The sequence below is a fragment of the Emys orbicularis genome, chromosome 6, assembly GCF_028017835.1.
Source record: "Emys orbicularis isolate rEmyOrb1 chromosome 6, rEmyOrb1.hap1, whole genome shotgun sequence".
Lineage (NCBI taxonomy): Eukaryota > Metazoa > Chordata > Testudines > Emydidae > Emys > Emys orbicularis.
The window spans coordinates 20,307,597-20,330,192 of NC_088688.1; the positions used below are offsets into that span (position 1 = coordinate 20,307,597).

A 22,596-nucleotide genomic window follows, 5' to 3' on the forward strand; every position below is an offset into this window, starting at 1 on the left:
AGTGGAAAGACTACCTCAGTGAGTAAAGGCAACTTTTGGCAAGTAGCAGCTACCAGGGTTGTTGGGGTTTGTTGTTGAATGCGTGTTAGTATAGGGCTCCCAATCTTCATTGCTTGGGCCTACATGTGGGCCCATTGATACATATTTGGGTTTCTTAGACACAAAATATATTAGGGTGCCACTACCATAGCCCAGTCCTAAGATTTGCTCAATATTGGGCATGGGGCATGGTAACCCATATGTTAGGGAACCAGTTGTATATTAAAAAAACGTGGTTTTGTTTCATGCCGTAAGACAGTCGCATGTTTTATATGTTTTATTATGTGGATTTTCTTCCAATTAAAAAAATGATTTTATTTACACATGTACCTTTTTTGGAATGCTGCTGGATATCTATTATTATTTTAGAAAATGAAAGTTATGAAGTCAGGATGCTTGAAAATATTTTCTTGGGTTTTTTTAATACCGTCATTATGGAACAACAGAAACATATAATTCTCATTGAATGGTCAACTGATTCATATTCTGGAAGTTGAAATTTAAAAGTAGATTTCATAATATATTTTTTCCCTTTATTTTGTTTGGGTGATTCAGAAACCGATATCTGTAGTTCATACAGTTCTTTACTTATTGCTTCTTCTTACGCAAATAATAATATGAAACTTATTTGGGTATTTCAGTAGTGCTTAGAGACCATAATCAGACACCATTATGCTAGCACTATACATACGTATATGAGAAGGGTAATCCCGGCCCCAGAATAATATAAGAATTAATTCATGAATTTTTTAACCATTAGTATGTACAACAAAAAAACAGCAGGGCTTCAAGGCTTGTTAAACTATATAACTGTTGTTTTACTTTACAACTGATGTGTCATAACTGCTATAGATGTGTCTTGTGCACAAATTGTTATCTAGGTATCCAGGATTTTCTTGGATTCATTGCATGTTTTCTGATGAGCATAGTGAAAGGTCTTCTCTGTTGGAATCTAATTACTGAGTTGTATGCAATGGAAATTTTAACCAATTGTGAAGTTGATGAAATGAACTGTAAATTTTGCTGCCATAATCAACTGTCACCATTGTTATTAAGGCAGATCATGTGTGTAGGAACAAAAAGTTGTGGGGAAAATGGTAATTTACATGCATTTTTAAAACAAGAGAAGATTTTCCAGTACTGATTTGCACTTACAGATTATAATCACATTTCAACAAAAAGGTAATATTTGAATGTTGTATAAAACTAAGAAGACCAGCAAACAAAAAGTAATTTGGGGTTTTATTTACATTATTTACATATGTCTATTCATATAACAAATTCAGAAATTAGGGGCTAAAAATTTCTTTTTAATATTGCTCAGTGTGTATGTCTAAGGAATAGGTTTGTATGTCTAATTAGTTGTGCATATTTAGGCAACCAATAGCTTGCTTGTTTTTAAAATAATGTTTTTAAAGAATTTTAATTCTTTAATGAAGGCCGCTGCTTAATCTGAAGCAAAAGTTTAAAAAAAAATCAAATAATGTTAGGTTGCATAAAGAATCAAATAAAGGAAAATACTGGAACTATTAAAATGCCATTTATATAAGTCAGTGTTATACCTTTACCAAGAATGTGGTGTTCAGCGCTCGTCACTCTATCTCAGAAAGGAATTGGAGAGAATTCAGAACTCTAGTCCATAGAGAGCTGAATGATAAGAATGATTCGAGAAAACATTGAAATGAAAAGAGATTCAAAGATTCTGATCCTCTTAGAGAGGAGACAAATAAGACGAGGCATAATAAAAGTATATAAAAAATTAATAGTATTTTAGAGAGAGAGATAGTAGTGATCCCTCTATTTAGATTAACATTTCCATTATAAAAGATTTTTGTGACCTTTTTTTAGAAGCTCCAGCATCTCCATCCTTTGCAGCATGCCTTGACAATCCATCAGTGAGCAAAAGCACACTGCGTTGGGAATCCTGGGAGCAGACCTGGGGAGAGAGAGATGGGTTGGGCCAGGATTACCCTGACCAGCCCTTTTCCTCAGACTCAGCATGTGGCCCCAGAAGTTTATTAGCCTGTGGAACTCATTGCTGCAATATATCATTTCAGGCAAAGAGAAAAGCAGGATTCAAAAGGGATTAACAAGAATATCAAGAGTTCCAATAGTAAATACCAAACAAAAAATTTGGAAGAGCGAGAAACCTTCATTCTTCATGTTATGAGACAGCATCTAAATATTGAGGGTTTGAAGAACACATTTCTTGGGAGCAGATTATCCCACTACTGCCTACAGCAGAGATTCTTGCAGCTTCCTTTGAAGCATCTGGTACTGTTTGCTGTCAATGAGAAGATACTGGAATAGATGGGCTATCAGTCTGATCCAGAATGTCTATTTCTGTGTTACTATATATGTGTATGTAGTATTGAATTTTATATATGTTGTTCCAGTTCTAGTCCCCTATTCTCCTTATTATGCTCTCTTTGAACGTGGCCCACTAATGAAACCCACAGCGCAACTACACAGACATCATTCGTTCCTATCATCTTGTACTGTAAAAATTCTGTTAAATCCACAGCCTCCTGGCATACATTTAACTTTATGTACTATGAACATCCCATTGGCTTCTTTCCTAGATCGGAACCTAGGAGTATATTTCACCCAAGTGTGTAAGGCCAACAGACACCCTCTGCATGACTCAAGTACTGCGCTGGGGCTGTGCTATGAGACCTGAGATGGAGGGCCCCTTCATCCATGTGATGAGATTGCCATGCAAAATAAGCTGGTGCAGGAGGGCAGCTGTGAGGGAAGTGAGCTAAGGAAGGGATCACAAGGTCTGGTGGCACTGACACATTGCCTAAATGGCATGGATCCACGTCAGCCCTTCAAGTGGAGTAGCAGCAGGAGTCAATGAGTGCGGGAAACTGTTCTACAGTGCTGCATCCTAATCCTAGTTTGGGGCTTAATTTCACTACCCAAATGTTTTTGCATGTATACATACACCCCTCTGAATCCCAGTAATGCCATGTTCTTTCTTGAGTAGATGCAGCCATGTATTCCACTTAGGTGCATGCACACCCAGCATGCCAGAACTGGAGAATTTTGCCTAGCAGAAACCATAGAGAGGTGATGCTCCTGTCTCATGCCCATAGCCCCTCCCCTGGCTGTCTGAGGCAGTGCTGCCCTGCCCCCCTCCCCCATGTCCTCCCTCCATTTCCTGCTTATTGTCGGTGGCTAGAGTTGGTGTTCTGTGTGGTTCCTAACCTCACAACCACTCTGTTTCTTCGTGATTTTTTTCTAGTAGTATATAGTCAGTTAGTACTTATAGTGTTAGATTTAGTGTTTGCTTTAGTTCAAGTATTTCCTTGGTGATGCCCTCACCAGGGTTTAAACACTGTCTGTCATGTGGGGGAGCAATCCCCAACAATGATCGCCACATGCGGTACTTGCTGTGCTTAGTAGAAGCCCTTGTCAAGGAGCAGTGTTCGATTTGCAAATCATTCACGAAACAGACTCAGGGATCTTCGTATAGAACAGCACCTGCTCAAACAAGAGATGAGGCCTGCTTCAGCACTGAGGCCTGTGTTGGATCGGAGGTCGCCCTCAGGTTCCAAGAGTGCTGCTACTTTACAGTCTGGAACTGGCGCCTCTGAAAAGACAGAGGTCTTGGTCAAGTGTGCTGAGGAAAAGGTCGCATAAGACTGATCAAGGTTGCTCTAGGTTACGTGTGGACTCATCTGCATCCTCCAGAAGGCGTGTGGGCTGGCACAGTGTGAATGCCAGCATCCGGGATGGAGCAAGTCCCATCAATTTCTCCCCAGTACTGCACATGGAGGTCAGAGAACACATACTGCTGAGTCCTGATTTGGTCTTGCGGCATCTGTTGAGTCTGGTCAAGAGCAAAGGGTGATGCCAGCACCCGCTGTTTCCATGCTGGTGGTGCATCACAAAGCGATGGACCTCCTCTGCTTTTCTGTCCCAACCCCACCATTGGTCCAGAAGTTTGCCAGGGCTGCATCACTGATAGCAGGCCACTGAACCTGAGAGTCTGTCAGCACCGCACCCCAATGCTTCCCTTCCACAGTTAATTGGAGTGGAGCTGGTACTGGGCTTGGCACAAGGGACTTCTTCGGCACCCCTGCTGTCGGCATCACTGATGTTACTATGGTGGCACTCACTGCCCTCCACTTCAGCACCGACAGTCACCTTAGTACCGCTGCCAACTTCGGGGACGACATTACTTCTGGCACTGGAAACAACCGAGGCGTACTCGGTGCCAGTGGTACTGTTTCCACTGTTGGCACCAGTTCCATCATCTTTCTGGGCATCGGCGAAGTCAGACTAGTTAGTCGCACCTTCTGGGCTGGCTCCACCTTTAGCCCATGAAGCCCAGGACTGCTCAACGTCCAGATTGGGATCTTCCTCCTCTCCTTCTCCGTTGTCTGACCCACACTGGGGGATACCAGAATTGGTGCTCGTCTCATGGTCAGGATGAGGGTTCCTGGCCCAACACGTACTGGCCACTGGTGCCCTATCCATACCAGTGGCCTCTATGAAATCCATGGGACGCTCCATGTGGAACAGGCCATAGATGATATGTCCTTCAATCGCCGACAATATCTTGGACAAGATGGACAAGTCTCTGTACTCCAAGAACTCTAGGGCTACCCTGCATATATGCTGGCAGTGTGGAGGTACCACTACGATGAGCAGCAGTATCATCTGCAGCACACATTGGGCAACCTCTCCCTCCCCCAAAACAGTAGGACTGCCCCAGAAAGGGACATGGGTCCCAGAAGAGAAGGCATTCAGGTCCGGTTTTGGCCAGTCAACACACCTTCCCCTGGCACTCCTTAAGAGCCCATTTTGACTCATTGGTCCAGAGCAGTGTTCCAGTCATTGCTCCCTTCTCCCCATCCCCTCGGATTGGGGACAGCTTGGCTTGCTTTCACAATGCTCAGGGCTCAATCACCATTGACAGCTGGGTCCTAAGTACTGTCAGATCAGACTATTCCATCCAGTTCCTTTCCATCCCTTCCCTCCCTCCTGCCCACCCCGTCCCTCTTCAGGGACCCCTCTCATGAGATACTGCTCCTCGAGCAGGTTCACTCTCTACTGGCTTTGGGAGTGGTGGAGGAGGTTCCACCAGAACTCCAGGGTCAGGGCTTCTATTCTCAATATATTCTGGTACCCATATCCAAGGGAGGGGTAAGACCCATACTTGACCTTCGCGGCCTCAACAACCATATCAGATACATGAGATTCCAATGGTCACTCTTATCAACTGTCCTCCCCACATTGTCTCAGAATGACTGGCTTCCTGCTCTGGACTTTCAGGACACTCTGTGGCGATTTTGCCAAGCCACAGAAAATTCCTTCGATTCGTCATAGCAAAGCATCACTTTCAGTATATGGTGCTTCCCTTCTGCCCCTCAGGTTTTTCCCAAATGCATGGTCATGCTGACGGCACACCTCAGGAAGAAAGATTCCACATCTGCCCATGCCTTGACAACTGGTTACTGAGAGTCAGGTCCAAAGAGAAAGTCCTTTCCCACATCGACACTACACTGTGCTTTCTCAACTGTCTGGGTCTCATCCTAAACACCGGAAAGTCAACTTCGGTTCCCACTCAGAAAATCGAGATAATTGGGGCCATAATAGACTCTACGAATTCGAGAATGTTTTTGCCGACCGTTTTCAGAGGATTTGCCGCCTTTCCCTCAGTCTGCAGTCTCAGATGGGATGTGCCTGAGGCTCTTGGACCACATGTCTGCTTGCACAGAAGTGGTCAAGTTTACAAGGTTGCAACCTTGCAAACTGTCCTGCCCCCATAAATATGGTTCAGGACAGTTTACTGTCCAATTCTTACTCCTTGAACAGATTGGTCCATCTCTTTCCAGTGGTCCTGGACTCCTTGCAGTGATGGAAGCTTCCGGAGAATTTTTGTGAGGGCATTCCCTTCATCCAGCCTTTACTAGCCAGATCTGTTGTCACCGATGCCTCCCTGATGGGTTGGGCAGCACATCTGGGGTTGTTGAAAATTCAAGGTCTGTGGTCAGAGCAGGAGTCCTCACACCATATGAACGTACTGGAGCTTCAGATCATCTACAATGCATGTCATGCTTTTCTGGACCATACCAGGGCTCAGTGGTTCATATACTTACCAACAATACCACCACACTGTATTATGTGAACAGGTAATGGGGAAACACACTCCAGGATGTTCTCCCAAAAGGCAATCAAGTTGTGGCAGTTCTGCATCAAGGAGACTACCACTCCAATAACCGACCACTTGCCTGGGGTTAATTAGGAATTGTTCCTTGAGTCACAAGTGGTCTCTGAAGATGAGTGTCCTCGGGGTCTTCTTCACAGCTCGGGACATCCTGATAAGACCTGTTTTCTACGAAGGACAAGAAATGTCATCTGTTCTGCTTTTGAGGGGGCTTCAGTCCAGGCTATCTGTCCTGTGCTTTCCATCTCAGGTGGCAATTGGCTCTCCTGTGCGCTTTTCCCCCAATCCTGATCATCCCACAGGTCATCTTAAACTTGAAGGCAGATTGGGCCAAACCCATTCTCATTGCCCTGGTGTGGCCAAGGCAATGCTGGTTCTCAAACCTACTCGCTCTCAACTGAGCCTTTCATACCTCTTCATCTCCATCCTGACCTACTCACACAGAATCACAGTTGCATCTTACATCCCAAGCTCAGCTCCATGCGTCTCACAGGTGGTTGCTTCATGGTTGAATGAGGAGGAAGAGCAGTGTTCGGCAGCTGTTCAACAGATCCCACTCAAATTAGAAAGCTCTCTATCAGAATGGCCTATTCAGTGAAATGGAAGCAGTTTTCGCTGTGGTTGTTGGCCCACAGAATTCAATTAATGCTGACATCTGTTCAGGACATCTTGGAGTACTTTCTGCACCTTCACTCATTGCACTTAGCTCATGAAGAGTACATCTGGTGGCGATACTGGTGTTTTATCCCCCTATTCAGGGAAAATCAGTCTTCTCCAAGGCCACAGTAGCAAGATTCTTAAAAGGGTTTCTTTGTCTCCATCCCATAGGCAGCATGTGAACCGCCAGCTGGGGGAGGCTAGCCCCCAGCCCCGCCCCTTCCACCCGAAGCCTCCACCCCTTCTGTGCCCCCTTCTGGAGCCAGGACCCCCCCCTTGCAGCCGGTGGCCCCTGCCCCAGGCTAGTGCCCCCAACCCCAGAGCACCCCCAGCGTCTCTCCCCCTCCCCATCCCTGGAGCGACAGGAGACTGGGCGGCATAGCCACAGCGCCCCCAGCCATAGAGCACCAGGAGGGCGGGCAGCATGGCCCCAGCCTCCCCAGCACCGGGAGGGCGAGTGGCATGGACCGAGTTGGGGCCATCCCACAGGTAGACTGGAGCCGCACCAAGCGGAAGCAGGAGGGTGAGTCTGGGGGCGGAGCTTGGACATGGCCATGCCTGGCTGTTTTGGGAGGCACAGCCTCCCCCAGCCTATGATACCTGCTGCCCATGCTCCATCCTCTGGTCCAAGAGCCAGTTCCACTGTAGGACCTTAACACGGTCCTAGCAGTTTTAATGGGATCTCCATTTGAGCCCCTGACATCTTGTTCCTTTCTGATTTTATGTCAGAAGACTGCATTCCTGGTAGCAATAACATCCACCAGGAGAGTCGGTTTGTTGCAAGCTCTGATGGCAGAGTCTCCTTATACACAATTCTCTAAGGACAAAGTAACTTTACAACGACACCCGAAATTTTTGTCTAAACTAGTTTCTCAGTTTCATTTGAAGCAGGTGGTATATTTACCTGTGTTCTTTTAGAAGTTGCATTCATCTCCTGAGGAGCAGCATCACCAGCGTTAGATGTCAGGTGATGTCTAGTCTTCTATCTGGACAAGACTAAACCATTCTGTGCTTCGCCTCACCTGTTTGTGTCATATGCAGATTATATGAAGGGGCAAATGGTCTCTTTACAGATGATCTCTAGATAGATAACATCCTATATCGAGACTGCATGTGAAATAGCTTCAGCTATGCCTCCTCAGCGGTTGTGAGCGCATTCTACGAGAATGCAAGCGATGTCAATACCGTTCCTCAATGATGCCTCAATATTGGACATTTACAGGACTGCTACATGGTGTCCATACATACATTTTCAAACCATTATGCCATTACCGCATCTTCCAGGGTGGATGCCGGCTTTGGTATGGCCATCCTGCAATCCTTCTTTAGGTAGTCTGAGTCCCACCTCCTAGGGGGTACTGCCTGTGAGTCACCAAAATGACATACACGGCTGCATCAACTCAACAAAGAAGAAATGGTTACTAACTGTAACTGTGGTTCTTCGAGATGTGATGCAGATATGTATTCCACAGCCCACCCTCCATCCCCTCTGCATCTGAGTCTAGTCTTTGGGCATTCGGTGCAAAGGAACTGGGGGGGGGGGGGCGGTGCTGCCTTATATAGCCATGGGAGGGGCTATGGCCACCAGGCACGAGTGCTGCTAAGCAAAATTCTCCAGCTCACATCTAAGTGGAATATACATCTCCTTCACATCTCAAAAAACCACAGTTACAGTAAGTAACTGTTTCTTACTTGGGTTTTATGCAGCTAAAGCAACTGCTATTGTTCAAGAATAACTTAAGAGTTCCTTGTTCAATATTGCTGCTTTTAAATGTCAGACATACACACGCTTTAGAGAGTTCCAAGTTGTAAACTAGTTACTCTCATTAGTTTTATTGGGGCTACTCATGTGAGCAACCCCCACTAATATGAATAGGGGGTTCTCACTCTGGTTCAAAGAGATTTAAAACCTTATTAGCAGATACCATTTGTAATATAAAAGGTTTGAGATTGACCCATTAAAGCAACTTGATCAAATATTTAATATAAAGAACTGCCAGATTCCATAAAATAAACTGTATATATGTTTATTCTTACAAAAACTATCAAGTTTTACAGTAATGACATTTAAGTACTACTTTAAAAGTTAAAGTAAATGACATAGTTTAATAATGTTCTAAAATTAATTTTAACAATTGGAAATGAAAGTGTAAAATTTGAAGCACAGTTGAAAACAGACATATTGATTTTTCTCCTCCTTGCTAGATTATAAACAAATTTGAGAAAAAATGATTGTTTACTGTTTCCATAGCAGTATAATATAGTTTCATAGTCAGAGTAAGAATGCACTTAAGCTGCTATATTTGGGTTCTCTCCATAAATTGAAACAAGTCTGAGCTAAAGCTCATTTACTGTCTTGGAATAGAATTGATCTTGCTTTCACATTTGATTCACCCACTGCAGATTTTGAGAGGAAGAAAAATAGCATTGTTAGGTCAGTTTAACTAGGCCAGAGTTAGACAGAAAAGACTGGCAAACCAACTGTTTTAAATATTTTTTCTTCTTTCTCTCTTTGTCTTTCTCTCTGTGGATTTTTTAAAATAACATCTTAGCTGATTTTAATATAATATGTGGAGTCATTCATATAGACCCTCACCATTCATGGATCTAATTTACAAAGCAGTACATCAGTTTATTACTTCATAGAAAATACTGTCAATTTGTTACCCCTAGGATTAGCTGTTTTGCACTGAGACACTTTTGTTTAACCTGCAGGGTTTGATATAACAATTAATAGGAGGGAAGTTCTTACTTTGCTGAGATCAAATAATATTTCTCTCTGTCTTAACTCTTCAAAATGGATTGTCACACTTTATATTCAAATATATATGTTCTGCTAAGCCACATGTTTAAAACATAGATGTGCATTTTGACAACAGGTAAACTAAAGATTAAATTTTGGGCTTTCCATGTTCAAATAGTTACAACTTCTAACAGTCCTACAATAAAAGACTGTATATCTCATAGGGGGAAAGTATTTAATAAAGAAACATTTAATTTTCAAGCTCATGAGAGGTTGCTATAAACTGCAAGGCAAATTCAGTGTTCACTTGCACCCCGGGAAAGCCAGCTGAAACCAGTTGTATTGTATAGGATATGAAGGCAGAATAGATTTAATAGGATGCTATCAATATATTTTTCATAATAGTTAATCTTCATTGCTCCAAAACCATCAGAGTATTAAGATTTTGACAGTTGTAAGAACAACCTTAGTCCTTAAAATTGCACAGAAATAAAAAAAAGTGAATTGTGAAAGCCTTCTTGAAAATACACACTTGGACAATTTTTAATTGTACTCTTATCCATCTAGACTAGATACACCAACAACTACTAACTTAATTAATTTAAATATATATGCTTTGTGTTATTAATTTCACAAAGAAAATAAGGTTCTACATTTTTCTCAGTTCTGTTATATGAGCATTTTTTCTCAATTCTAGGTTATATTTACATTTAAAATATTAGGTAATAATGACAAAATAAGCAAAGATTGTTTTATATCGATAGTTTTCTAGAGATGCATTAAACGTTCTGTGCCATCTGTGATAGAAAGGGCTATATATATTCATAAGTGAAAGAAGAACAGGAGTCAAAAATATTACAACTGTGGTCTGACCAATAAGACACGAGACTGCTAATTGCTTCCTGTCCCTTTTGAAATTACTTAGACTGAGCTAGATAGTAGTTATTGATTTACTGTACAGTAAATGTCCTATTGTTCCCCACACCTCAGTGTGGCAGGTAGATGCGGATCTGGCCCTGACTGAGACCAATTTAGTTTATCTAAAACATTAAGAGGAATTAATTTTGAATCACTGTATAATGAATGAAACATGGCACAAAATGATTAAGCAGAGATATGAGAATGCAGTATAATTCTTTGCACACTTGGCCTGTGCAATGCTCATATAAACACAGCAGATACAGATAATAGTGCACAGTAATTCAGGCTTTTTGAAGTTATTTATTCATCTGTTTTTCCACTTGAGGAGCTTCCAAGTGAGAGTCTGTTAATGACACAGCATTTAATAAAAGCATCCAAAATATACCACCTGTCTACAGACCAGCATTGGTGATGGGTTTTGTCATTTGACAAGGAGTTCGAGGATAGGCATTGTGGATCATTTTAAAATATTTTGTTTTTCTGTTCCTATGTAGGAGCAACTCCCATCTTAATTCCAGACTGCATTTTATTCCGAACAAAAAGTACCCTTAATCATTGTGTCGGTCACAGGAATTGTTGAACGCACATGTCGGCCACACTGGCTTCTAAAGGTATGTCTGCACAGCCAAAGTTGTGCCTGGGCTAGCCTACCTGAGCTAGCTTGAAACTGTCTAGTGTGGGTAACAGTAGCAGTGAAGACAGCACAGCATGGGCTTCAGAGTGGGCTAGTGAGCCGAGCATATACCCAGGGTCTGTGCCAGACCTGTACTACACCCACTGAGGCCAACGCTGTGCTGTATCCTCTGCTGCTGGTACTCATACCAGTTGGATTTGAGCTAGCTCATGTAGACGAGCCTATGCACAGCTTTTGCTGTGCTGACTACCCTTAATGTAAAGTACGAGCATGTTTGTAAAAAAGAAAAGATCTCACACACACAATTTTGAAATCTTGTCACTGCCATTTGTGAGTCCCTAAAAGTTGCTGCCTTCCCATCTTTTCATGAGAATGATGCATAACACACATCGGCGTAGGTCAAAAGAGAAGAGTCTAGGTTATCACAAACTTAGTTCGCCAATACACATCAGCCCTCATCATCATAATTTCACCCAGGGAGATTAAGTGATTTGCTCTAACTGCTGTTCATCATTCTCCCAGAAAGCTATACAAAATATAGAGAGGAGGGGAGGGGAGTTGTCACTATAAATACTGGAAAAAAAGAGATGAAACAAGTTAACATGCATGGCTGATGTCATGATGGGGGAGGGATAGCTCAGTGGTTTGAGCATTGGCCTGCTAAACCCAGGGTTGTGAGTTCAATCCTTGAGGGGGCCACTTAGAGATTTGGGGCAAAATCAGTAATCACTAGTGAAGGCAGGGGGTTGGACTCAATGACCTTTCAAGGTCCCTTCCAGTTCTAGGAGATAGGATATCTCCTTTAAAAAATATATATATATTTGTTTAGTGGGAGTGTGGTCTAGTGGCTAAAGCACAAGACTGAAGGCTTGTCTATACTTGGCTAAATCAGCACTGCAGCGATCAATGCAGCGATGTTGATTTAGCAGGTGGTCTGGTGAAGACAAGCTAAGTTGATGGCAGTACTCCATCAACGTCTGTACTCCACCTCCCCGAAAGGCGGAAGGTAAGTCATCGGGAGAGCATCTCCCCTCGACACCACACAGTGTAGACACCACTAAGTCTACCTAAGTTACGTCAACTTCAGTTACGTAACTGAAGTAGCGTAACTTAGGTCAATTTATAGCTTTAGTTTAGGCCAGCCTTAAGAAACAAAGATCAGTGTTCTATTTCATGTCTTTGCCACTGATTTTCTGCATAACGTTGGGCATGTCATTTAACCTGTTTCCCCATCTGTAACATGGAAATAATAATACTTATCGTCCAAAGTTGTTTGTAAAGCACACACAGGTCCTAAAAATGAAAGGCACTATTGAAGTGCAAAGTATTATTAACAATACCGTGGAAATATTTGTGTATATTCTAGTGATGCAAGTTACAGTTGCCCAGTCACAAATTCAACTTAAATTTTAAAGAGGTAAAGTTTTAATTTACTGTTAAAATTTGTTTACTTATTACTTACTCATGGTCCCTCTCTGTTTGGCTTGGAGCCAAATGTTCTGATTTCTTTCTGGTTTTTAGCTTCTCTTTTCCTTCATTACCCATCACTCCCTGTGACTTCCCAGTGTGCATGCAGAGAAATAATTGTGCAAGATCTGAAAAAGGGTACAAAACCATCAAGACTGGAACTTTTTGCTGACAACTTTACTGTATCTATCCTATGTATTTTAAAACACTCTTAAATGTTAAGTTCAACCATCCTGTCTGCCTGCCCGCTGCTCTGCTCTCCTCCCCTCCCCCGCCCAGTCTCCCCTCCACCCCACTAGACATTTCCATGCAGGGGAGAGCAAATCCAAATTGAAGATGGAGAAACATGATCAATGAAAAACTTTCTTCTAAAATAAAAAGGATGGTCAGCTACTTCCAGTCACAAAATTGCTGATACCCACTTAATGTACTGGTTTCTATATCACCATCTATTTGCAGCTTTTAAATAAAATATCAGGCACAAAATCACATTTTTATGTAAATGATATAGGAGAGTCATTTACTAAATCACATTCTAAATTACTGCCTGAAATACTATTGTTCAATAAAAGTAGCTTGAGTATTTTTACTGAAGGCTTTGTTCATGAAGTTTATTTCTTAATTACTTTTTGTAATCACTGACATATGTTGGTCATTATTATTCCCATCTTGCCAAGACAGATTTTTTTTTTTTTAAAGAGTGTGCTAATTACTAGCAAAAGAGGGGGAAACTGCATGATACATTGCAACAGCAATTTACAGTTAAGTATATTATCTTTTCTAGAATGTGGAGCAAAAACTCCAAAACTTATTGCAATCTGTATAATGTTACCATGCCAGCAGGTCATCTTAGAATTATATTTAAATATGTTTTAATACTTTTTATGTTGCACATTTGTCCGTACAGCTAGGTTTGTATCATTTTTGGAGTTAACATATTTGTTCATAGACATCTTATAAATAGCAAGACACCAGCATCAGCACAGACTTGCTAATGCAGTCTTTGGCTACTGTAGCAAGGCTGATGTGTATTGGCGAATTCACATTAGCATAGCCACTACTTGTCCTGCACTAGATAATGGACTCAAAGGTTAAGAGCAAAGGATCTCAACAGATCCAATCAGCGGAGCTTTTCCAGGGCTAATTACCTCTTTACTGCGCTGACTCTAATGTGACATGTTTATTGCCTTAACTAACAACTCATTAGCTTAGTTGATGTTTTTGTCAATATTAATTCGTTCATTTAAGCCAAGTCAAACCTTAAACAAAGATGTCCAGACTGAGAAACTGGCAGCAGAGTGACTTTTGTTTAGTTCATCTTTTTTTCTGTAGCTCAATTTAAACAAAATAAATGTTGACAAGAGAAATATTTAGAGTATTTTTCTAAAGGAAGCATGTATTTATCAATGTGCTACTGTTTGTTGTGTATGGCACTTTTTCATAGAACTCAATGTTTAGGAATTAAAATTAAAGTAAACTAAAGCACATGCTTCATAGCTTAATGTGTGTATCAGGAAGCAACAGTTACTACTCTTCTTTGATTGCATATTTACAGATTAACATAAGAAGGCATGTCAGTTGTTAGCTGCTCTAAACTGCTAAATATGGTGAGCAGTTTGTTCAATAAATAAAAATAAGCAACTTGGAGAAGTCTAGTTTTAAGAACTGCCTAGAGAAAAACCCATAAAAATCAATATTTTATCTCTACCACTATAACTATCTAAAGTAATGTTATTAAAAGAGGTAATGTATAATTGCACAGCAATAATGATAAATTACATTTATCTAGGAATTTTACTCTTTTTAGCTGTCATTCACATTTTATAAACAGTTACTAGTTAATTGTTTTTATTTTAATAGAGACTGTTTAAAATAAAATTCATAATTATAATTATTGAGCATACAGAATCTGGACTTGGCTTTTAATATGCTGGGCTCTTGGTTGGACCATTCTCTTTTCTAGTTATTGTCATTTTAAAAAGGCAGAAAAGAAAGGTGAAAAAGTTACTTTACATTAAACAGAGTAGAAACTGATGATGGTGATGGTTTGATCAAAAGACTCTATAGTCAGGCAGTCACTATTAGTAGTTGCATTTAGTTGTTAACTGCAGTGCAGCAGATCTCAAAGAAAATCTGAAGTTATTGTGTTATCTGAAGTGTCTTAAATGTACTTGGTACTCCAAATAGCCAACAGTCAAAATCAGATAAATGCAATACATTGGGATCTGAATGAAGCGTGGAAATGTGTGAGGAGATTGCCAGTGAAGAGATCAATGTAGGATGGGTTCACAAAAGTGGGGCTAAGTAAAACTGCACAATTTTCTTTTTGTACGTGGATTCTCAGTTTAAAATGTCTTTCATTTATGTGCCGTAATCAAATATTCAGTTACTGAGAGGGGTGTGAAATTTTATAGCGAAGTCTCTTCTTCCTAACTTTCAGGCAACACCTTCTTTAAGTGCACAGCTTGCATTTGGGCTGTGCACTGAAGGGCATCTTGGGACCAAGAATGCTCCTCCTAGGCGATAGAGAAACGTGCGGCTGGCCCCAGTCAGCTGATTTGGGCTTGCAGGGTTTGGCCTAACAGGTAGATATTTGGGCTTGGGCTGGTGCCTGAGCTCTGGGACCCTCCCCCGTTGCAGTGTCCCAGAGCCCAGTTTCCAGCCTGAACTTGAACTTCTACAACTTCTACAACACCGCAATTAAACAACCCCTAGCCTGAGTCCCACGAGTCCGAGTCAGCTGGCACGGGCCAGCTGTGGATGTTTAAATGCAGTGTAGACATACCCTCTGCATTTGCTGCTAAATCCCTGTGGCTATGGTGTCTCCAGTAGCTCTAACATCCATGTTTTGTAGGGGCAGTGACCTCTGCCCCACAGCTCTGCCCTTTCTTCTCCACCTTCCTGCTCCTGTTCCATTCCAAATTTCCCCTGTGCAATCGCACACTGGAGTCTTGCATGGTTGAACTCCATAACCTGCAGGGATTTACACCCTTTGGGCAAACTCCCCAGCATAATTACTATGGCTGAGTCGGGTGACTGATGCACTCAAATGGGTAGAGGACCCCTTCTAATCTCTAGGCCCTACCCTTGAGATGCCTTCTGCACAGCTGCTATCATATACGGCCCTGCGAATGGTGTGTTGGTGGGTTTTATGGTGACCCAGAATTGGGGTGGAAAACTTTTACCCAGCTTACCTTTACCTTAGGCTTTTCTGACAGGCACCCATGTTCATTTGGCAGCCAGAATTTGGCCCTTAATGTAACTTTTTTTGCTTCTTCACTCTTTAATAAAATGTGACACAAGGTAGAAATTTAAAAACAAAACAACCCCTCCCCCCTAAAACTACATGTATAGATTTGTATTAACATTGAGTGACAGCCATTGCAAATAGTTATTGTCCCTGCCTTACAATTAAGATATTTTGTTATACTTGAATTCCTTTTTATTAAAGTCAATCACTTGAAGCAGAGAGAGAAGAATACAATATGGCACCATGCCACCTGTGCTCTGTGACCTGCACGGCTGGGGGAAGGACTTCATTCACTTGGTAACACATTATTAATTCATTTGGCATTCATTGTAATAACATAAATCATCAGAAATTCATTTGGTTTTAAAGTGCATATAATATGTAATCTCAAAGGGTTGTCATTGTAATTGAGCTATTAATTAATGTAGCATTATTTTAATGTGACCTTCTTTTCCTCGGTCTACTGTTCAGCCTCTGACATTGGTAGGTAATTGGTAGCTGTTTCTTCATGTGTATTCAGGACATTCCTGTTTTGTGAAATATTTCTAATATTTTAAGATAAACCAATATTAACAATATATCCAAGGGTTTCTCAGTCTCTATTTGGTGCTTTCATTTAGTACAGTAGACTGGTGCAGTTAGCAGGATTTTGGAAGTGAGTGTTATGCACTACCAGATGGCAAGTGCAGAAAAAGAATGTTATGGACGGATCATAAGTAATTTTCCTTTGTCGGCTATTCAGCATGTTGTTTATTGTCATGCTTATTGCACTGGGGAAGTTTCAGTATGAGAAGTTTTCATGGGGCTTCTGTCCATTCCTGAAAGGGAGAAAAGAGGCTACTCTGATGCCCAGATCTACCTTTGCTGTAGAGCTATTCATTGTGTATACGGTTCCTAAATCACTCCCTTATAGCAGCAGCCGCCATCTGTGCAGCTCAGTGCAGGCAAAGAATTTTCATTTGACTATTGCTGATTCTTCCTTTTCTGTCATTTCACTTTCTAACACGCTGCTGCGACATGTCTAAGACAAGTGAGCACGTTTCCTGAGCTCACTGCCTCCGTTTATCAGACTGTCAAGAAATTTCCCACTTGCACGTTTCTCTCTTTGCTTCATGTGAGGAAGCTGCCTATAGAAGTCTCAGTATAGAGAGAAGGCCAGTGCGGCTTTCTGACATCACCTGAGAAGCTGACAGCAGCAGCTTTTAATCAAAGTAAATCAAGTGCTGCCTGTGAGTAATAGTCATGATGGGATTAAGTTTAAGGGAAATGCTGGTGAAATACACCATTACACATAGGAAACTACTCCATTTTTGCAATATTATTCAGTAAAGTTACATCCCCAGACAGCACTGTTCACTTAGATTGAAAGCCTCCCTCTACTGATTCTTCAGATTATGTCATAAGGGATCTTTTAAGTAAAGGATAGAATGTATATCCTGATGAGACAGACACAATTAAAGCTGGTTAGAAAATGGTCACTTTTCCCCCCAAAAAACACTTCAGCCACCTCTGTCAACTGGTTGAAAAACAGTAAAAATAAGTCTGAAAAAATCATAAAAAATTCTACCAACTCTAGCCACAATTCTGACCAAAAATCAATATACAATTTGACTTACAGTAGGTTGTGGTTAGGCTGCAACACTGGAATGTTGAAAGCTACATCATCTACGTGGCTAGAGTATAATGTGCTTTACATAGTGTTGTGATCATTTAAAAAGATGCTGTCAATTTTAATTTTTTTAATTGTCTAATTAAAAGTCTTGCTTTTAAAAATTATTTACAGCTTTTATAAATCTTTTTCTCCTTCCTACTAATGTCTATAAGAGCTTTTCAGTTATCTCTCCCTTGCTTACTGACTACACGGGAAAATGAAATAAATGACTATGCACAAAGTGCTGTGAAATCCAGCCTCTTAAAAATACCCTGGAATCTCTTTTAGTCCTAGTAATTTTCAGGGCTTTTTAAAAAACAGTAGTTACAAATTTGTCACACAGAAATAGAATTTTTAATTGGTGATCTTGTGGCCCAGTAAAATCATATTTTCAGGACTATTTGGTTTGAAAATTAACAGTGAGGTATTCTCCACTGAAAAATTTATATTTAGGATGCAATATGAGCCCGATTGCCCGATGATTCAGATCAATGGATCATCTAGTTCAGAATACGTATATTCTTCACACAAACAAGTCATTACTGCCACTCATGCTATTTCAACAATCAAGAGGTAGAGATGGGATGGATTATGGATTATGGCTTTGTTAATGGAATATAAAACCTTTAACCTTTAGTCACATTGGTTCAAATTTGTTCCAAGTTGTGGTACCTTAAGGCCATTGCTATCTGATGGCTGTTCAGTGTCCGTTTTAACATGCAGTATTGGTCTCAGTCCAGTTCTTAGTGGACAGATATCCACAGCGCAAAAATACATTCACAGTTGGCATCCTTTTTAGTAGACTCAGCAGAGAGTTTCAAGTATGAGTAGAAATAGAACAGCATTTTATCCCAGCACAAGATTGAGGGACATTAGTAAGGTGATGTGGGAAAACTTGTGCTGCCTCCAGTGATGCTGTATTTGCTGTGTGGACAGAGAACTATTCCGGCACCATTCATGAGTACTAAATTTATCCAAATATCTTAAAAAGAATGGGGGGAGGGAGGGTTTACATGCAGATACTCACATGCTCTCACTAAACAGTAGGTGAGATAAAATATATACACCTCTACCCCAATATAACGCGGCCCGATATAACATGAATTCGGATATAATGCGGTAAAGCAGTGCTCCAGGGGGGCGGGGCTGCGCACTCCGGCGGATCAAAGCAAGTATGATATAACGCGGTTTCACCTATAACGCAGTAAGATTTTTTGGCTCCCAAGGACAGCGTTCTATCGGGGTAGAGGTGTATTGATATGCTTGCTTTAAGTTATACATCTATTTTTTTAAAATTGAGCCACAATACTGTTGGGACAAATGTTGTAACATGTCACTCTTTAACCCCAATAAACTTAGTGATGTCTCTGTTAAAAAGTCATTTGGATATTTTAGGGTCAGTTCAGCACATTTCAGGTATAAAGAAAGACAGATATATTTAACTGATAAGTAGATTATCCCTATAAGTTTATCAACCTGTGCCAACAGTGCCATGATGTTGTGATGCTTTAACTTACTGACTGTCAGTGGGAAAGAATAGTAGCTTTTGGTGAGATGGGATGCAATCTCATGTAGCAGCCCGAGTCACCTCATTACTGCTAGCCTTCTACATTACATAAACCCAAATCCTTATACTATATGAGATTTAAAGGAGGATATACATGCAGTCCATGCTATACATTTGAAACTTATTTACAATATATTTTTGGCTGAATGCCACCTATCTCTAAATACTCATAGTACATGATTTTATTTGGTTTCAGTGCAGTTATAGTGCATGCAGACTTCTAGTTGGAAAATAAAATCTGTAGATAAATGTATGTAGATGTTCAACTTCTTACCATAAAATGGCTGGAGTTTCTGACCTAGGTACATATTTCCCCAAGTTCAAGAAGGATAATAAGCAACTGCAAAGACACTAACTCCCTTAACATGGTTAAACTTACAGTGGTTTTGCTGTCAGGTTTGCATGAAATCAAATTAATGCAAATTAACTCACTGTTTTAGTCTGATTTTAGGCTGGACTTTGTTATGCACTATTTTTAACTAGGTTATAATAAAAAACTAGCCCCGAGGAGAGGTATTATTGAGAGAAGAGAGCTTGCATGAAGTTATTTGGTTATCAGAGACGGGAAACTGAGGCTGGGTGCTGCAGCATGACCCCAGGCCACAAGGGGGCATGCAGGAGGCAGCTGGCGCTGCTACGAATAGTCCTACCGAAAGAATACAATATGGATGGAATCAATAGTCTATAAATATTAGTATAGACTCTAATAGAGAATTATTGCCTTCCTATAGTTTATCCATCCTAAAGAGTTTTATATTAGGCACATAATTCTTTATTAAATTCTACAGGCAAAAATCCTATAGAAGGGTTATCACTTTTTCTGTTGAATTCTGTAGGACTTTTTGATAAGCATTTTGTCTGGGCTCCTAGTGTCACAAGTGTTGGTGGAAAAGCCTTTCCCACTGCCATTCCTTTTAGCTAGAAAAACTTTCCTGCATTTTTCTGTCTCATTTTAGAGCATATTTTTCCTTGGTAGACTTTTTCCTCTCATTCTCTCACCGGCTACTTATTTAATTCTGTGATTGCACTATTTAATTCGCTAGAGGGTTGACATACCATTTACTGGAAAGATCCTATATTAAATAGGGCCCTGATCCTGCAAACAATTTGATATAATATTTTGTATTTGTAATAATTATTTTTATTGCAGTAACACCTAGCTATCATGGTCAGGGTCTGATTGTGCTAGGCTCTGTACAAACACATAACAGAAAAATGGTCCCTGCACCATAGAGGTTATGGTCAATTAATATAATTGATATAGGCAGCACTATGCATCTCTCCTTTCACTGACTTCACTGAGACACTGTGCAGATGTAGGGACTTGCCCACTGGAAGCTTTTACAGCATATGAATCTAATGTTGTATTGTATTCTGAGTAGATTTCCATACTGTACTCTTATTCATGGTAACTTTTTAAAAATAACAAAGCAGAATCAATTCACTAGTTTTCTTTTTATTGTACTAGTTTTTATCCTGTTTTGTATGGTAGGTAAAGCTTTGACATTCCTTCTGCTGCAACCACCAAGCCCCAAACTTCCTCCACACAGCACCATCCGCAGAACTGCCATTGATCTGATTGGGCGAGGTTTTACAGTATGGGAGCCTTACATGGATGTCTCCGCTGTATTAATGGGCCTTTTGGAGCTCTGTGCTGATGCTGAGAAGCAACTTTCAAAGTATGTATTTAATCCAATAATTTTTGGTGTGTGTGTGTGTATGTTCTGTTCTGCTTTGTTGCACCGGTTAACACACATGAAAATACAGATATGACCATTGTATTTAACTGGGGGAGGAAGCCCCCTTGTGTTTGAGTAATTTGAAATCTGGCATTTGTACCAACAACACCAAAATTTAAATTACTGATATACGAGAGTTGACTTGTTTTTGTAGTCTCTGCTGGCTCTGGAGTGTAATCTCAGGCCTTAAAATTGACATAGTTACAGCACTCATGGGTGTGAAAAAGGACATCCCTGAGCCCCATAGCTAGGCCAACCTAACACCTGCTGTAGATGCAGCTAGGTCGACAGAAAAATGCTTCTGTTGATCTAGCTACCATCGCTCGAGGGATTCCTACTGCAAAGGGTTGTCCCCTTCCATCGCTGTAATCTGCTCCATACTATGGGTTTATTGGAGGAGAGCTACAGTGCCATAGCTGTGGTGCTGTCATGCCTCTAGTGTAGGTACAGCCTCAGAAGGGGAAAGACTTAGTCACATAGGGTACGTCTATACTGCAATTAAACACCTGCTGACTTGGGCTCACGGGGATGAGGCTGCGGGGCTGTTTAACTGCTGTGTAGACTTCCTCACTTGGGCTGGAGCCTGGGCTCTAGGATCCTGCAAGATGGGAGGGTCCCATTGCCCAGGCTGCAGCCAGAACTCAGCAGGCTACACCACAAGTAAACATCTCCTTAGCCTGAGCCCCTTGAGCCGGACTCAGCTAGCACAGGCCAGCCACGGGTGTCTAATTACAGTGTTAGACTCACCCATAGATTAGAAGGATCTCTTTAGTGACACTATTTACACTTCCTGTAGTTAGTAGTCTGTTACCATCGTGGGCATGAACGCTTTCCTGAAGTCTGTAGTTGGCAAACATTTTTCATTATGTTCTTTGGGGTACAACGTTTTTAACCTATAAGACATTCTCATCAAATTTGAGGGGGGGAAATCAGTTACACGTTATCTGTTAGGAAAACAGATATTTTTCTAAACTCCTTTTACTTTCTTGTACTTGAAAAGCTAGTATTTTCCAAAAACTTTTTTTTTTTTTGCTCCTTTTTTCAAAAACATATTTTTGTTGTGCAGCATTAAATTTATACTGTGAGCTAATATCTTTTGGGTATTTTGGAAAATACATTTTAGAAAAAACTGTTTATTTTGTTTAGAAATACTGCTTATTACATGTAGGCACAATTATTTTCTGTGACCGTCTAGATTTTTATACTTTCCTCAACTAAACTTGGTGTGCATGGGTAGCATCTCGGTAAATTGTGGATTTAAACATCCCTAAGAAATCATGAACTCAATAGACCACAAACTGTCTCCTGGATCAAAAACCAGCTTGTTAAACTGACCTAAATTTATACTATAGACTGTCTTATAGCATACATCTTTTGGTCTGTGTTGCACATAGTCCACTTTCTAAATTGATATTTGCAATCCATCAGATCAAAAAGAGATTTCTCTTGTAAAACTGCCAATTTGAGGTAAAATTCAAAATAAATATTGTCACAATAATATTTTTTAAAAATAACAATGTATGGTATGTATGTATGTCCCACTGTAAAAAAATCACTAAATTTATATCTACACAACAACCCATGTTTAAAACTTTCTCAAAATATGTCTTCAAAACTTGTTTGTAAAATACTGCAAGAATTTCTTTTAAAAACTTGTATTAGTTTTTCTTTATTATAAGTAATTTCTCCTGAAAATACTTTAGTTCAATCCAATCCTGTAACTTTATTTGAAACTCACAAAACCAATGAA

At 40.6% G+C, this 22,596-nt stretch overlaps 1 protein-coding gene across 2 annotated transcripts in view; it reads left to right on the forward strand.

Moving 5' to 3' along the window:
- WDR7 (WD repeat domain 7) overlaps positions 1-22,596 on the forward strand; it is a 329,543-nt gene that overhangs the window by 213,558 nt on the left and 93,389 nt on the right. For both annotated transcript variants that reach the window (XM_065406020.1, XM_065406019.1), the window contains one exon: positions 20,600-20,786. In XM_065406020.1, coding sequence (XP_065262092.1) covers positions 20,600-20,786 — 187 coding nt within the window. The remainder of the gene's footprint in view (positions 1-20,599; positions 20,787-22,596) is intronic.